The sequence below is a fragment of the Ictidomys tridecemlineatus genome, chromosome 12 (assembly GCF_052094955.1).
Source record: "Ictidomys tridecemlineatus isolate mIctTri1 chromosome 12, mIctTri1.hap1, whole genome shotgun sequence".
Classification (NCBI taxonomy): domain Eukaryota; kingdom Metazoa; phylum Chordata; class Mammalia; order Rodentia; family Sciuridae; genus Ictidomys; species Ictidomys tridecemlineatus.
In genome coordinates, this window is record NC_135488.1 from 41,685,377 (window position 1) to 41,703,637 (window position 18,261).

At 48.2% G+C, this 18,261-nt stretch overlaps 1 protein-coding gene across 3 annotated transcripts in view; it reads left to right on the plus strand.

Annotated features, from left to right (window-relative positions):
- Positions 1-7,802, plus strand: part of Tgfbrap1 (transforming growth factor beta receptor associated protein 1) — a 71,800-nt gene extending 63,998 nt beyond the window's left edge. For all 3 annotated transcript variants that reach the window (XM_005340025.5, XM_078028728.1, XM_078028727.1), the window contains exons 11-12: positions 1,724-2,157; positions 5,188-7,802. In XM_005340025.5, coding sequence (XP_005340082.1) covers positions 1,724-2,157; positions 5,188-5,364 — 611 coding nt within the window. In that variant the 3' untranslated portion in view covers positions 5,365-7,802. The remainder of the gene's footprint in view (positions 1-1,723; positions 2,158-5,187) is intronic.
- Positions 7,803-18,261: the final 10,459 nt, after the last annotated feature.

Genomic DNA, 18,261 nt, shown 5'->3' on the forward strand with positions numbered 1-18,261 from the left:
ATCAATCACCACAGTGCCCTTCGCACCTTTGCACATCTCCCTGTGACTCAAGTGTGGAAGCCTCTGAGCAATTGTGTGTTGACCCTTCACCAGGAGGAGGGTGGTGTCTGGTGCTGCGGTGGACACAGGCTGCACACCCAGCCCTTGGCTGCATCCTGGTCATGTCTGTCTTGGGCATTAGCCTGAGGGGACCCCTGTGTGACCAGGCTTCAGAGGCCAAGTGCCCGTCACCTGAGTATTAAGCATGACCTCAGACCAAGTGTTATCCTCAAAATAACCCTGAGCAGTAGGAAGATAATAGGTGTAGGTCTTGCATCTTCCTATTCCACAGAGGCGTGGGGGAGGGATGCGACTTTGCCAGTGAGACTCCATGCACACAAGGTAGGGCCTTCAGAGTAACACTGCCTTTGGGTCTGTCATTTCCTTGTTACCTGGACCCTTAATTGCGGGGAAAATTTTTTGGGAAAAAAAAGCCTTATATTTTGCTTTCAACCTTTTGTTGGGTGGTGTTGTGGTTTAGCACTGTAAGCTCATCATATTCCTTTCAGTGAAGTGTACTTTAAATGGGGAGGGGGGTGCTGGGGATTGAACCCAGGGATGCTTTACCACTGAGCCACATCCCCAGCCCTCTTTATTTTTTATTTAGAGAGAGGGTCTCCCTGAGTTGCTTAAGGCCTTTCACTAAGTTGCTGAAGCTGGCTTTGAACTTGCGATCCTCCTGCCTCAGCCTCCTGAGGTGCTGCTATTACAGGCCTGCGCCACTGTAATCCCAGTGGAATTAGAATAAGCTGGTATAAACACACCTTTTGGGGGAGGGGGGCGTTTGGATTTAAGGGGATACACAGTCAGCCCTCCTTATCTGTGGGCTCTGCCTGTCTAGATTCAACCAACTGGGATTGAAAATGTTCCCCCCAAACTGCGTCTGTACTAACCGTGTACAAGCCTTTGTCTTGTCATTGCTCCCTAAACAATACAGTATGACAGATATGGGCGCAGCATTGGGGCTGCACTGTGTTGTGAGTGATCCAGAGATGGTGGAATACATGGGATGTACGTAGGATATGTGCAAGTGCTGTTCTGTTTTTTATAAGGGACTTGAGCATCGGGTATCTTGGTACCATGGAGGCTGGGTCCTGGAACAATCCCCCGAGGACACGGAGTGACAGCTCTTGTGCCCTTCTGCCTTAGTCAAAGAAAATATACTCCACTGGGAAGCTGAAGACCTGGAGGCCCGGAGTGCGGAGTGATTCACTGGGGCCTTCTGGGATCCTGGGTCTTTTGTTTTGTTCATTCTCTAAACGTATTAAGTAGAGTCCAGCCATGTGGTGGCGCAGGCCTGTCATCCCAGCAGCTCAGGAGGCTGGGGCAGGAGGATCACCAGTTCAAAGCCAGCCTGAGCAAAAGCGAGGCACTAAGCGCCTCAGTGAGACCCTGTCTCTAAATCAAATACAAAATCGGGCTGGGGATGTAGCTCAGTGGTCCAGTGCCCCTGAATTCAGTCCCTAGTACCCAAAAAAAGTAGAATCCACCTTCTGTTTTACTAAGATCCAAATTGGCATGGTGCCAATACAAGAAAAGCTTCCCTCCCGGGTGGCCTGGGTGGCAGTATTTAGCGCTGTCTAGGTAGCCAGGGGGCTGCCCTTTCTGAGACTTGGAGCAGCAGCACGCAGTGGTACCCCTGGCAGAGGCCTGCCTGTTTCAGAGTGGCAGTTTTGTCCCACAGAGAGGATCCAGGGCGCTGGCCTGCCCATGGAGAGCGCCATCCTCCACGGGAAGCTGGGCGAGCACGGGAAGGCCCTGCACATCCTCGTGCACGAGCTGGGGGACTTCTCGGCGGCCGAGGACTACTGCCTGTGGGGCTCCGAGGGCCAGGACGCACCCTGCCGCCGGCACCTCTTTCACACGCTGCTCGCCATGTACCTGCACGCCGGCCCGGCTGCCCACGAGCTGACCGTGGCCGCCGTGGACCTGCTGAATCGCCACGCCACGGAGTTTGATGCCACGCAGGTGTTGCAGCTGCTGCCTGGCTCCTGGTCGGTGCAGCTGCTCTGCCCATTCCTGACTGGGGCCATGAGGGACAGCATCCATGCCAGGAGGACCACGCAGGTGGCTGTCGGCTTGGCCAGGTCGGAAAACTTGATCTACACATACAATAAGGTGAGCGCCTGGCCTACTGGAGGGGTGGACTTCTACCTGCCTGTGCGTTGTGCAAGGCAGGTTTACCTGTGCAGATGGTCCTGGTCAGCTGATATGTGACTTCAACATATCGAGTACCAGATTGCTCCCAGTCTAGAAACAGGTTGGTGTGGGGAGAGGCAGGACCTCAGGGTAGCTCTTCTCCCCTTTTGAACACTGATGATCAGTGAGCAGGTGGGGTAGGGGAAGGGAGGAAGGAGAAGAGCCAGAAAGGTGCTGCTCGCTGACCAGGGAGCAACGGCCAGGCACCATTCTGGCACCTTCCATCATACCACTTCATCACCACAACAGCTTTATGTCGTGTCTACGAGTGTCCTCTCCACTGCCCAGCAGATCACAGTCAGCCAGAGGAAGGGCCAGAAGTGCCTCCTGGGTCAGTTCTTGTCACCAAGCTGTCCTCCCTGTCTGGATAGTCCATGTGGTGGCAGAGCAGGAATCCACATTCTTCTCACACATAAAGCCTGTGTGGACGCCCCGTGGCCTGGGAGATGCCGTCCTGCATCCTCTTGCTGCTTCCTGGCATGGATCCTGGTCTCAGCCAGGCACCACCCAGGGGTGACGTCTGCTCCACACTTCTTGGCCTTTGCATGTTCTGTTCCCACCATCTGAAACACTCCTGCCTCTTCCTTTCTGTCTGGTGAACACCAGGTCAGAACTCAGCCTCCCACTTGTCCATATTGAAACCATCTCATACCCACAGCAGATGAACCGCCTTCCCCCCTGCTCATCTGCACGCTTTGTCATATATTCATGATTCTCTCTTGTTACTATTAGACTGGATTCTTTGAGGGCAGGAAACTTCATTTATTTATCTCAGTTTCCCCAGGGCCAAACCTGGCATGCTGAAGGTGTTAAATAAGTTGTTTTGTTGAATGATGAATGCAACTAATGAGTACAAGATCAATTTACCAACTTGCTACTCGATCCTGTCAATAGACTCACCTGCCTGGGTTGACCGAACAGAATTGTGTAGGACTTTTTGGGTTTTTTGACAACTTTATTTTATCAATTAAAGATCGCCCATTTGAAGTATATAGGCCATTATTGTTTTAAGCCACCAAGTTCTGGGTTGCTTATTGCGCAGCCAAAGCTAACTGATCTGACTTGTTTGTTACCGGGGAGTAAAAAAGAAGCATTGACTAATGCATGTAGAAAATAGTAGATCTGGACAGCCAAGACAGTTGAGCCAACAAGTGCCATGACTTTCGTCATTATTATTTGTAAGTCAAATGTTTATTATTCTCCCTCTCATTCGGATTGCTCAGTCACTCCTCCGGGAAGGAGGTTTTGTTGGCTCAGTTTCTGTCCTCACAGATTTGAAGTAATTACTATGCATCACAGTGATGTGGTGGAGAGCCCAAAAGAATTGGATAATACATCCCTACCCTCAAAGAGCCGTCAAGGTATACCAATGGGAAACGTCTAAAGAATCCACCCATTCATTCTTTTATTTATTTATTTTATGAATGCTTTGCAAAGCATCCAAATTGCACCAGGCTCTGAGCTGGGCTCTAGGGAGAGACAGAGACCAAAGATGGACTCCTCCTGCCTGCTCCCAGCTTCAGGGTCTGGTGGTGGTCTTGAAATCCGTCTTTGCCTATTCACAAGTGTTGGATCACACATGACAACACAGATTCCATGAAAATGAAGATGAGTGAGGCGGGGTGGTGTAGGCATTTCACGTGGGAGGTAGAGGTAGCATGGTTGGGCCGTGGGAGGAGGGGCAGCATTTTAGGGAGCATGGAGAAGCAAAGGCAGTGAGCATGGGTGCTGCTGAGAGGAGCAAGGGATTAATGTTAGTGGAGGGGACCCACCTGCCAGGGGGTTCAGGACCTAAATATTTCAGTGGAATAGTCCCTGGACCTGCTGCTACTTTGTTCTGAGTGGCATTAATCAACCAGCTCTTGGCAAATCTGGCACATGCTCTAAAGCAGCAGCCACAAAGCAATCGAATTTGCATTCACGATGAGCTAACTCTGTTAACTCTGTTTGTCATGACTGGAATAGTCGTTCTCTCTCCTGAATTCAACAGACAAAAATATTCAGCTGGCTCCAGGTTAGATGAATCACAGAGTGAAAAAGAGAACCAGTTTCAGAACCAGGCTTCCTAAAGGAGGGTCCTGGCTCCTCCACCTGCCAGCCATGGGACCCTGTGCAAAATAGTCGCTCTCTCTTCCTCAGTTTCCATATTCTGAAGGACCTTTGAAAACCAAAGCCAGGAAGATCATTTTTTTCCCTCTTCACTTTCTGTGCTTTTACATTTCTTCTTTATGACCATACACAGGAGTCCAAGTGGGTTTCAGAGGTTCAGTTCATGGCTGGCAGACTCCATAGCTCTGGGCCCAAGGTGAGGCAGAACAGCACGGCTGAAGGGCGTGGTGAAGGAAAGCAGCTCAGGGCTCATGGCAACAGCAAGTGGAGAGTGAATTTTTAGAACTTTTCCATTTGCAAAATGGAAGTCTGTTTACCAGACCTGGGCTGATGGTTTTACGGCTCCATTTTATTGTTTACCTCTAAAGAAAAGAGATTGTATTGCCCAGCCCATCAGGAATGTGCCTCCCATCTGCCACAGAACCTCGGCCATGTCCCTTTTTTGTACTTTTCTTTTTGGCAAGTGCGAGGGCCAGGGAGTGAGATGGTGCATGGTCCTGTGTGGCTCTCACATTCACGTCAGGCCTAGGGTGAAACAGAGCCCTGAGAATGTTGGAGGGAGAATCTGGAATAGAAATGCCAACAAGCAGCAATTTCTTTTATAAACAAAGAACAGTTTTTTTTTTTTTTTTTTTTTTTTTTTACTTCTCTGGGTACCAAGGATGGTTTGATTATTTCCACTGCTTGCATACTGTTTAAAGAAGTCAATGAAAGTAGTCTGCATCAGGGAGAACCATCCTTGCAGGGTTGGGGTGGAGGAAGTGCATCAACTCTTAAAAAACAGAAGGTGGTCACTTGGGGTTTAAATGCAGCATGACTACTCTTGGTTTCTATTTGCAGATGAAGTTGAAAGGAAGCGCAATCTGGCTCTCAGACCAAAAGCTTTGCCAGCTATGCCAGAATCCCTTTGGCGAGCCTGTGTTTGTCAGATACCCAAATGGAGGGCTTGTGCACACCCACTGTGCCACCAACAGACACACGACGCCCAGCTCGCCCAGTCCTGGCACCCGGACTTGAAAAGCTTGGCCCAGGCACACAAGGGGGACTCCGAGGTCTTTTCTAAGCCTGCTGGACACCAAGAGCAGACAGCTGCCACACTTCATGCCAGCAGGACAAAGGGAAGACACCTGGGCGCCGGGACACAGCAGTCCCTGTGGAACAAGGACACCTCACTGCTGATCCTTCTTGGTATGAATGTAAATGGAGATCCCTGAGAATCCCGGAAGTAGGCCCGAGTTCCCCTGTCCAGAAACACAGTCATCCAGGACAGAGGCTTCTCTGGAAGAAAAGGGAGTCCTCCCCGTGTGGTCGGGACAAGTGAGAGAGCCCTCCTGAGGCACACACGGGCTCTGGAAAGGTGTGGCTCCGTCTTCAGGCGAAGCCCTTCCCACCCCAGGCATGTCCGGGGCACATTCTCCAGCTGTGTTGGCTCTGCCTTTGCCCCTCAAGTGGCCAACCTTAGGGACGTACTCTTTTTGTTTCTTCTTCCCATCGGCTCTCATTCCCCAAAGGGTTCTGTTCTGTTTACTCCAACAGTCACTTTTGGGTAAATTCCTGTGCTGCGGACTGCCTAGCAAACGGAGATCTTTTTGGAAACCGATAAAGGTCCAAGAGAGAAGCTAGGGAGCCCACGGTGTTGGGGACCCGAAGGCAGGTTCCTCTGCGGTGACATCATCTGCTGGTTGGAAGCTCCCTGATGAACAGGTTCCACTAAACCGTTTCATTTGAATTCATAGCATCTTTGTAGTTTCTCTCTCATTGAAAAATTCGTCTGTCATGTTCATTAGGGCTATATTTTCTTGTGAAAACGTACCTCCTACTGAAGACTTGAGAAATGAAAAGGGAAAACGAGAGAAGCTAAACCAGGTGTGCTTTTCAGGAGTCAGACCCTGGGAAAAACTGCCTTTGCCCTGAATGGAGGCACCCTTGCTCCTGATAGGTGCTTCTAAAGATCTTCCAAGGAGGTCCAGTCAGGCTGACTTACCTGCCAGCACTTTCTACGCCTGCTCTGAGACTTCCGGAATCCGCAGAAGAAAGGTCTCTCCTCCATAACCACCTGGGGATTTGCTTTGTGCTTCTGCCTCATGTCAGTCAAGCTGCAACGCTTACCATTTCACTGCCTCTTTGGAATTTCATCCTTGGGATGACCTGTGCTGGGAAGAATTTCCATAAAGACAATATACCCCCCCCCCCAACCACGATGTTTGGGAAACAGGGATCTATCTGCTGGTACCTATCACAGGAGGGCGGCGAAACACACCCTGTCTTCATCATCCTGGGCCCTCCTGAGGGGAATAAAGAACTCACTGTCCGTTCTTTAAAAAATGTTTGTTATACTAATAATGATCACTGTATTTTTTTTTTTCTTTCTTTTGGGATTCTGAGTGAGCCAAGAAGCAAAAGCATCCTTGTGTTGTTGGGGGAATTGGCACCTTTTTTTTTTCCTAACCATGTTTCAATTATCTAAAGAATAAACAATGGAGAAATTCTCTTTGTGGCTCAGGTGTATGCTGTGCTGTGTAAACTGGTCTGAATTCCAAGCCGGGTCGTGAGCATCAGCTCCTGGATGACTGTTCAGGAACTCATCTTGCTGCGTGTGTTATCACTGCAACCTGTGAGTTGAGGTTTGTATTCCCCAAAGAGCACGTCACCTGCATACGCAGCATTATACTTTTAAAAACACTGCTTTCTCTGTCCACAAGATGGGTGCCGTCTTGGAAAAGGCTTGGGATGGCTCACTCCTGACCCGGGGACACTAGTCTCTTTTTTCCTCCCCCCTCTGAAGCCGGATGGATATTTTGAAACCCCTGCCATTGTCTCCAAGAAGGAAAGCTGTAGTTGGGCAGTTTCCCATCTCTACTGAATCATTGAACACGAGCGGAATAATATGGCAACGTGCAGGATTGTCTCGTATGTTAAAAACTGTCTTCTCTAACCCCTCTCGCTCTCTCACGAGGTCCTTTTCTTAAATCCTATTTTTAAGACAAATACATGATTCTTTCTACCAGGCCTGCTGTTTTGTGACTGCCGTTGAATAGAGCAATTAGAACTGTCACTCAGACCTTTTCCCTCTCATTAGGTTCAGCGTAGCCATTCTAGTTAAAGCAGCATGAACAGAACTCAATTCACATTAATATTCAATGGGCAATACTGTTTAATTTTATGGCCTATCAAGTATTAACGTAGGAGCGTCACGGCGGCTGGCGGGCCTGGGCCTGAGCTCAGAGCTGGGAAGTCTGGTAAACTGCGCTTGCTCACTCTAGGGTGCAGGGAGGTGGCTGTGGGGTTCATTGTCACCCAGATGTCTGTTACGCAGCTGGGGCAGTCTTTTTTGCCTGTTGTTCCAGAGAACCATTTGTCCTTGCAACTTTATCCTTCTCCTCTGATGGGGTCCCAGATACACAAGATGTACAAATGTAAACTTGTTGATTTTATTAAAATTCTTTTAATTCGTTGTTCTCTCTGTAATTTTTTTTTAAATGGAAATTCTCTTGATGAAGTGATGGTTTCCACGCACACTGTCCCTAGTCTAAGGAGTTCTAGAACCTCGCCATCTGCCCCTCACGGAAGGACTTGTAGCGGCTGCCCCTGGAGTTCTGTTCCTCCTGGACCACCTGTGAATTTATCTCCTGCATGTTCTTAGGGCGCTGCTGGACACCTCCAGCCGTCTCTGAGGAATCACGCACTCCCTGGGGAGATTTCCAGTAACTTCTACTCACTCCCTCTTTTAGCTGAATGCTCTTCAATAAGCAGGGCCCCTTTGCATTTCTATCCCTGAACAAATTCAAGGAATATAATCAAATCTCACCTTTTAAGTTCTCCTCCTCTAGTATTTTGCTCATGGCAGGTCTTTGAGCAGCCCTGTTTAAGCTCAGCCCTTTCTTTTATTCTTCTTTCATTCCAGGTACCCTTCTGCAGAAAGGACATGTAACATAGTTTCCATCTCCATTATTCTAACCCCATTCTGCCGACTCGTGGCCAGGCCATCCCAAACAGGAGTGGGTACAGGCAAGGTGCCATGACTCATTGTATTTCACATGGAAGAAGCGGGCATTGTTTTGTGGTGATTTTCTTGGAGTTTGGGAACCATGCCAGAAAATCAGCTCCTGCCTGCAGATTCCCCAGCCTGGTGCTTTTCTGAAAACCAAGATGCAACCAGAAACCAGCCCAGGATTTACTATATTCAAACCTGAGTGTGGCTGCTTTTGGAAAACCCTGAAGCAGCATCTTTTGACAGTCTTTTGTTCCTGGGATCCCGACGTCCACTAGCATATCAGGGAATAAGAGAATGGCATGGGGGGACTTTAGGTGTCTAAGCATGACTGGCAAGAAAACAGCTGTGGAGTCACACTGGATGGTGAGACTATTACACAGGCAAGAGACAGGCAAGTGGCTGAGAGACAGAGTGTAAATTGATGTCCTAAATGTGTCCGTCGGTGGAAGCAGGGACTGGCGTCTGCCTCAGTTAAATGAGCTGTGACTTGTGTTAGGAGTAATTAGATATTAACTAACACCCCATTTGCTCTTAACAGCTCTGTCAACCTTAGCGTTTGAAATGAAAATGTACAAGAATCTAGACCATATGGACCAGAAGCCCTTTCACCTCCTCAAAAAAGCTCAGTGGCTGGAGCAGCATTTAAAAGCTTGTTAACACACTGGTCGAAGATAAGCACTTGAATTAATGAAGCCTGCTTTTCTTCAGTTTGCACCCAGGGAAAGGAAACAAATCGCTGTAATTCAGTCTGCAGTCTGGAGTCGTAAATTAGTTAAATGAGATCACATGGCAAGAAGGGATTGGAAAGCAACGCACACAACAGGACGAGCTGTGGGACTTGAGCAGTAAGATGCTGGGGAACCTGAGTCCTTTGGGCTCTGACATGCTTGACTGTGGCCATGGCAACAGGAGACCTGGGGAGTCATAGATGGGAGGGGAGCTAGGTAGTATCCAAGTGCCCTTCGGGGACTAAGTTGTTCCGAGCCAAGGAAGTCAGGGCGAGGTGGTGGGTCTGGTCTCAGCCTGAGGTACCAAATGCTGTCCTAGAGCATCTGGGGATCTTAGGGGAGGACCCGATGACACCCAGCACAGGAGGTCCTGCTCAGCATTGCCAGGGATGTGCCCCACGTGTCTGCAAATCCAGAATCTCATTCTATGACCTCCTTGTCACCCATGTGGTTCAAGGAGATCCCTAGAAAGGAAAAGGGGACCTCAACTCAGTCCACCACAAGAATGGGAAGTTGTTCTCCATGTACGTGTAACACGTCAAAACCACAGGAATGGGAAGTTGTACTCCATGTACGTGTAACACGTCAAAACCACAGGAATGGGAAGTTGTTCTCCATGTACGTGTAACATGTCAAAACACACTCTGTTGTCATGCATAACTAAGAACAAAGAAAATTTAAAAAAAAAAAAAGATTACCTAGTTATGGAGGGAGGGCTGGCTGTCCTGGCACCCTGCGTGCGAGAGTATCCTGTGAACCGATCATTATCTCTGCCCTGTCACTGTAATTTCACACAACTGAACTCTGAAAGCAGACTGGGGTGATGCCAATGTCTGTTTGTGATTCATTTGCACCTACTGCTATAACTTTCAGATATTTCTGTGTTTATACAAAGACTAGAAAATGAGCTGCTTCTGAAGCAATGGACAGAGCTGGTCAGCTATTCCCAGCCCAGAGTGGCCATGCCAGGGTTCTCCAGAGAAAGAGAACTAATAGGGTAATAGGGAGAAGAGAGAGAGAGAGAGTGTGTGTGTGTGTGTGTAAGAGAGAAAGAGATTATGAGGAATTGGCTTACATAATTTCGGAGGACAAGATGCCCCATGACCTGCCATATGCAAGATGGATATCCCAGCCGAGCACAATGGTGCATGCCGGTAATCCCAGCAGCCCAGGAGGCTGAAGCAGGAGGCTTGTGAGTTCAAAGCCAGCCACAGCAACAATAAGGCCCTAAGCAATTCAGTGAAACCCTGTCTCTAGATAAAATACAAAATAGGGCTGGGGATGTGGCTCAGTGGTTACATACCCCTGAATTCAATCCCTGGTACAAAAAAAAGGATATCCAGGAAAGCCGGTGCTTAAATCCAGTCTGAGTCCAAAGACTGGAGAAGCAGGGGAGCTGATGGTCAATCCCAGCTTGAAGACAGATGTTTGCCTTTTATTCACTTCAGGCCCTCAATGATTGGATGATGCCCACTCACCTAGGGGATGGTCATCTACTCCACTGAGGCCACCAGTTCAAATGTTAATCTCATTTGGAAATGATATCAGGGACATATCCAGAAAGAAGGTTTAATCTGGGCACTCCGTGACCCAGTCATGTTGACACATAAAATTAGCCACCATTCGTGGGCAAGAAGGACCTCTCTGCACTCACGAGCGGCTGCAGGCCCTTCTGGAGCAGAGTCGAAGCCGGGATGACTTACTCCAAGCTCATGATCACATCCTGCAACTGCAGGGTGAGGAATGGCCTTGCTGCAGAGGGGGGACTTGAGGGCTCACCGAGAATTGCATTTCATGTGAGGGAAACAGTCTTTCCCTTTTCCTGTGCTCCTTTACTCATACATTCAGGCATTTATTCATTTCAAAAGTATGTGCCAGGCCTGGTGCTAAGCTCTGCAGATAAAATGGTAAAGAAGAAACATTAGGTCTTGGCCTGGCAGGTGCTCAACATGGAGACGATTCCAACAGAGCAGGACAAAGGCTGAGGGTGCACAGAGTGGGGATAGATGGGGCCGCAGGGCCAAGCCTTCTCCTGGTTGTAAGCAGAAGAACAAACGAGTATTTGTGCCGTGGAAAGACCAACAAGCCCACGGAGGGAACCACTGCCAACATTTCCATCTGGTTTTTTTCCTGTTCATCTTGGTCTTCACAGAGTCAAGGTTTTCAATGGCACAGGATAGGGACAAAAAGACAAAGTGCAAAATGGTTTAGTCGATCAGCTGGTTTGGAGAATGCTTTTTAAAAAATAAAGTGTTTAATAGAAATGTTGAGGTACGGTGATGTCAACTGGTACAGCTCCCAAAAGGATGTCATGCAGGGCCACATGGGAACCTGCCAGGGCCAGTCAGGAGACGGTGTGGGGGGTGGAGGGTTTGTTGTGGTGTCTACAGGGAGGAACAGGTGAGGCAGCGCAGGTAGATTTAGGATTGGCTAACCTGAATAATTTTGACGTGCTCTGGGGCAAAGAGACTGCCTCTGGCTGTCTGGTACCTGGCCCTGTAGTGATTAAGGAAGGTCATTGTGGCCCAGAATGTAGGAGCATAAAAGAGGAGGTAGGTGGCCCCTAGACTTCCAACTGGTTGGTTTGAGAAGTGTGCTCATGGGCACCCTGTTGGCTATCTCTAAGGATTGAGTTATTGATCAAAGTGTAAGAAATAGAGAAAAAAAACACATTAATACATCATTTTTATTAGGGCTCCTGGGATGGTCACAGCTGTATTCCCCTCTGTTCTCAGGTCAGAGAATCGGAAAAGATTTTAATATACTTCTCACTTCAAGGTAGGAAAGGTAGCATAAGGGGAACTGCCTCGGTCAGCTCGGGCTGTTGTACCAAAACACCACAGACCAGGTGGCTTACACCCCAGTGTCTGTTTCTCATAGTTATGAAAGCTGGAAGCCCAACATCGAGATATGGGTAAGGACTCTTCTTCTGGCTTGCAGCTGGCCATTTTCTTGCTGTGTCCTCATATGGCAGAAAGATCTAACCCATCATGGGACACCGCACCTCATGACCTCATTACATCCCACCCCCCGCCCCAATGCCATCACACGGGGGTTAGGAACTCAACATATAAATCTGGAAGAATGCAATTCATTCCAAAGAAATAGTACAGGGCGAGACACGGGAGTTAAGATAGTCTAGAAACTTCCTAGGTCCAGCCGGCCAACCAGCCAGCTTGCTGTATTCAAGGGATTTCTTCAGTCTGGATGACTCAAATTGTCCTGAGTTTGCCACAGGTAGTCTTTTTAGTCCAAACTGGTTTCCAGAGAAGTACAAAATCCCTGTGGTCATTTTCTCTTATTTATTTCTATGGAGAGTTAGTGAATGTGTATTAATTGGCCAAAATGCAAAGCTCTTTGAACATGCCTCCTCAGTCAGTTGGCTGCGTGCTTGCCTCCCACTACCTGATGACCTGCTTCCTAACTCCTAGTTCTCAGCCTGTTGGGGGAGGGCTCCTGGGAAGCACACCACGTGACTCACCCACAGGATTTCCCAAGATTCTGGTTATTCTCAAGCTCAGCAGGTGGGAGGAAAGTTTGAGGTGCATGATCTCAAAAAGCAATTTTATGGTCCTGTCCACCAATTCTGCTTTTAGAAGCTAATTTTAGTAAAACAATCAGTAGGGAGGCGGGGAGATCTATGTCAAGGATGTTCGTTATAGTGTTTTTTAAAAGTAGAGTGCAAAGCAGGAAAACCCCCTCTGAATATGCAAAGTAAGTAGCACTCACTTTGGATCTCATGACATCCACACAATAGAAAACTACAGCCACCAGGAGCCACTTCAAAATGTGAACACAAAACAAAACAGAAATAGAAGCCAGGCCCCAGAAGGATCAGTGGCACAGTAGGGTCTGAATTTTGCAGAAGAACATACACATTTTTATATACAATTTAAAAATATTTGAAAAAAAATCACATATTCTTTATGCTTTTGGGTTTCAAAAAATTCTAAGAAGTGAATTGGTTGTTTTTATTTCTACACGGAGCAAACTGCTTTTATAATTGAAGAAAAACCAGCATCATTTTTAAAAATTATTTTTAAAAGTAGGGAACATTTATTCATCAGCATGGCAAACATGCCATTCTTGTACAGAACCTGAAGCCTACACTTTAATAAGTTAATGTCATCTCCTGTCAGGTGCAGGGCTCAGTCATATCCAAGTCTGGTTTTGCACTGTTTGATTTCCCCATCCCCCATCCGCACCCCGGTGCTGTCTGGAGAGAAACTCCTGCTCATGGCTACCTGTGCAGATCTCAAGAGGCTGCATTCTGCTGACAGTCCCCAGGGTCCCTGCCCGGGGAGCTTCTTTCTAGTAACTTAGACTGGCTGTGTCCTTAGAGACCCTTTAGATCCCAGTGATAATACAGAGGCTTTGGGTAGAAGGAGCCTCAATTTCCAGGTAGTTTCTCCCTTGCTTCTGTTCACTCTTGAGGGCAAATTAAGATTTGCACTTTTCCTTATGCATTTTCATAGGTTCAGTCTTGACCGTGTTTCACAATGAGCTTCTGCTCCTCTCTTCATGGTATATTTCATACAGCATTCAAAGGCTTCCCGACTCCGCCACAAAATCCTGAAATCAGACTATGGCCGCAGCATTTCAATGAGGGAGGAAATGGAAAATTTATTCCCCTGAAGGACCATGCATAAGGTGCAGCAAGTTCCTTTTTAAAAATTCTAAATGAGTTTGGTTGGTTTTTCCGAGACCGGAGTGATTGGCAAAAGGCCAGCAGATGTCAGAGGCCACAGCCCAGAACATGGAGATCCAGAGCAAATAATTTGTTCTTATGAACTGGACCATGGGGATCTTCAGACGTTTACCTAAGCACCTCTAGGGGCTGAACTTGCACATCTGGACCCTCAGATTTGTGAATGCAGAAGATCAAGGTCTAGTAGCAGCTAACCTCTTCTTACACACAGATAAAGCCTTCTTCCCATTCCTTCCAGAACAATGAGGAAGCATACATGTTGCACCTCCCCACTTGATCCTTCTTGGACCAAGGCAATCTCTGTCACCTCTCCTATTCCCAAACACCCTGTTCTTGACTCCTCCAGGATGCAGGGCAGAGAGCAGGAGGCAATCTGAACTCTCTGCAAAAGTAACCTGGGATACCTGCCCAGAGTGTGGCTCATGCCTGATGCTCTTGCTTTCAAACATCTTTTTATTCATATAGAATCCAGATGCTAACCTTCCAACAAGGGCCCCCAAGCCCTCCCTTTTCTTAAACATTTAAATCACCATGGTCTGACCTGTGCTCCATTCCATGCTGCCATGGGCCACCAGTCTCCACTGTTCAGTAGCTGAGACTGAAATTACTCTTTCCTTTAACATAAGCAAATTCTTGGGCAAAGTTGACCTGTGTTGTTTGCTTACTGTTTTCTTGGGAGGGGAGGTGGGTACTGGGTATTGAACTCAGGGGCACTCAATCACTGAGCCCCATCCCCAGCCCTATTTTTTGTATTTCATTTGGAAACAGGGTCTCAATGAGTTGCTTAGCACCTTGCCATTGCTGAGGCTGGCTTTGAATTCACGATTCTCCTGCCTCAGCCTCCCGAATCACTAGGATTCTTGTTCTTTTAATAGTAATTTTTCTTCTGATTTTGTAAAGTTCATCCCCTGGTGTCGGCAAATTTTCAAACAGCTTGGTTTTTATGTCTTCCATCTTTTGTGTCTGAAAAAGTTCATGGGGCAAAAGTTTCTCCTCACCACAGACGTAGGCCAGGGGTAAAAGGGAGGCAGCCATCTTTGTTTGAGGAGATAGAGATACACTTATTGAAGAAGGAATAAAGGATCAGTTGGGAATTAGTACTTAGGATTTCAGGATTTGTACATGTTCTAGGTTCTCTTATTTATTTATTTAGGGGTACTGGGATTGAACTCAGGGGCTCTTAACCACTGAGCCACATCCCCAGCCCTATTTCGTATTTTATTTAGAGACAGGGTCTCACTGAGTTGCTTAGCGCCTTGCTTTTGCTGAGGCTGGCTTTGAACTCACGATCCTCCTGCCTCAGCCTCCAGAGCCACTGGGATTACAGGTGTGCGCCACTGTGCCAGGCCTCTCTGGTTTTTTAAATTACATGCTGTGTTGACAGACTTCGCTGGGAGCACACCCAATCCTTCTCTTCTTCCAGGATAAGAAACTGTAACTGGGTACATGACAGCCCAACCGGGGTCTCCAGTTCCCAGTCTCTTTTGCAGCTAGGTCATGTGACCAAAAATGACCAGGAGCATGTGGTGATTTTTTTCTGCACAGGCTTCTTCATGCCTGTGCCGTCCTGCGCTGGAATGCAGAGGTGGCTGTAATCTAAACTGACTGTGAAGACGATGCCCCAGGGGATAGCGGGAAACTAGATGAAAGGAGCCCAAGTCTTGCACAACCACCAAGAGCAGAGAACCTGGCCAGCTGCCCCGGACCTTCACTGTTCCTGTGTGCTCAAGGTCACTTTGTTGTTGGCTCACTTTGTTATGCATTTACCCTCTCAGCGACCACCCCTGAAACCTCCCTCCTGCCTCCCTGTGTTCTCAAATATGCTGTGGACCTCGGAACAGCCTGAAGAAGAGCAGGCAGGGGCAGGCGTGGGATTGGGGTTGCAGTCTTCCCTCCGCCCCTTCATCTCATCAGCCCCGTGGGGCCTGCTCATAGTTCAAGAGCATTTTGCATGGAGTGACGTGGGGCGGTTAAAGATGTTGAGCAAAATCTTGCCCTTTGTTTTAGTCACCTTTTCACTGCTGTGATCGAAAGAACCATTAGAGAAGGAAAAGTAAGTTTGGGTGCTTATGGTTTTGGAGGTCAGAAGTCTCAATTCATAGACGGCCAACTCCATTGCTCTGGGCTGGAGGTGAGGCAGAACATCATGGCAGAGGAGTGTGGCAGAGGAAAGCATCTCAGGACATAGTACCAGGAAGCAGAGAGAAACCTGCTCACCGGGGCAAAATATGTATACCCCAAAGGTATGCCCCAGGGACCCACCTCCTCCAGTGACAGCCTACCTGCCTACATTTGCCACTTGGTTTCATCTCTATGGGGGGATTAATGTACTGATTCAGTTAAAGCTCTCATAACCCAACCATTTCATCTCTGAACTTCCTCGCATTGTCTCGCATGAGCTTTGGGGGCACACCTCAAATCTAGACCATTAAAAGTCCAGTCCACAATTCTGGCTTCAGTAGATGTTGTGTTCTTGTCACCTGGACGCTGTGAAATCCTCAGGCCACCTGAGGTTGAGGAAAGGGACCGTGATATTGAGACATAACAAATCTAAACTTGGTCTCTATCCTTGGTTCCAGACACAGAGTTCCTAAAACTCTGGGAACTGCCAGAGCAACAAGAGGGCTTTTTTAGTTGGCTCTTTTGAGTTACGCATGACAGTAGGATTCATTTTGACAGAATTATAAAAGCAAAAGCACGGAGGGGGATTTCTGTACCTGATGAGATGACTTGCATCTGGGCCCTCTGGGCAGCTTCAGGAGCAAGGCTGCTCACCAGAAAGACCATGGCATGATTTCAGGGGTGAGACTTTCAGCCAGGCCCTTTCACCCCTGGAGAGGGGAGACTGGCCACCAGTGACCAGTGTTGTCATCCATCATGCATCCAATGACATAAACACCCCAAGGACGGGTGCATATGGCCTTCCTCCTCCCAGGGGCCCACCCAACCCTGCAGGCTGGCACCTCTGGAGGGGGCACAGAAGCTCCTTCCCGCATGTCCTGCCCTCCGCATCTCTCCCATCTGGCCGCTCATCTGTATTCTTTGTCATATTCTTTAAAATAAATGGGTGAAAGAAAGTGAAGTGTTCCGCTGAGTTCTGTGAGATCTAGCAAATTAATCAAACCCAAGCAGGGAGTCACGGGAATCTCCAATTGATAGCTCTTCAGGTGACAGCCTATTACTTGCCACTGACCTCTGAAGTCAGGCCAGTCCTGTGGACGAAGCACTTAACCTGCGGGATCTGACACTGTCTCCAGGTGGACAGTGTCAGAACTGAGTCAGAGGACACCCTAACCACAGAATGATTTGCTTTGTCTCCCCCGCCCCCCACTTCAGAAGAACTCAACAACCTGTTTCTGATACAGACTCTTTCACCCTTACCCCCTCAAAAAGAAAAAAACCCTCAACCATGAAGCAGGTGGGTAGTACACCTGGAGAAATTACCGTCTGTGAATTTCAGCATCTACCGTGGACCGCACATTATTTCACTTCCTTTCCCTTTTCCTTTCCCCTGCAGTACTGAGGATCAAACCCAGTGCCTTGCACGTGCTAAGCTAGCACCGTGCCGTGGAGCTACACCTCCAGCCTGTGCTGATTCTCCACTCTGGCCCCTGTCTGGGAAGATTCCTACCATTTCAAAGACCAGGAAGGTGGGGTGCAGACTTGCACCCTAGGGTTCGGTTGTCCCTTCAGAGCACTTGTTTCCACCACATCCGTTTCCCTGGGATCTAAGACCTGAGTGCTGGGCTCCCCCACAACGGCAGGACTGCTAGGGACCAGGGAGGCTAGCCAGGGACTGCCTGAGAAGGGGAGCAGATGGCATTGAGACTACTCTACCTAGAGTAGCAAGCTGTGTAGGGGGGAGGCACAGCCTGGGCTCAGAATAGCAAAGCAGGGCTGGGTCTAGACTTCTTGGTCCATCTTGGCTGTCTAGGGAAACTTTGCTTTTATTTCACCCTGCCTAAAAAGACCATGATTCAAGATGAAAAGGTGGCAGATTTGCAGGGGTAGTTACAATTAGGATAACACTTCTGAGATTCCCAGTTGGTTCCTCTCACTCTCAGGTTCTGTGTCCACGGGTTCAACCAACCACAAAGGGAAATATTCAGAAAAAGAAATTCCTGTGTACTGAACAGGTACAGAGCTTCCCCTCTTGTCTTCATTCTCTGAACAACACAGTGTAGTGATGATTTACAAAGCATTTACCTTGTCTTGGTATTATAAGCCACCTAGAGATGATTTAAAGTTTGTAGGGGGGTGTGCACATCATTTTACATAAGGGACTGAGCATCTCCAGATTTTAATATCTGTGGAGATGGTTCAGGGCCTCTACAGGGAACTACTGTATTTGTCTCATTTCTAAGATTCTTCCAAGAGGCCTTGGCACCGACTGAGGGTGGGGAATTGCTTATTATTGTAGTTGGCAGGTCTCTCTCTCCCTCAAAGCCCCTCAGAGACAATTTAGGCGTGAAGCTTCTCTAACT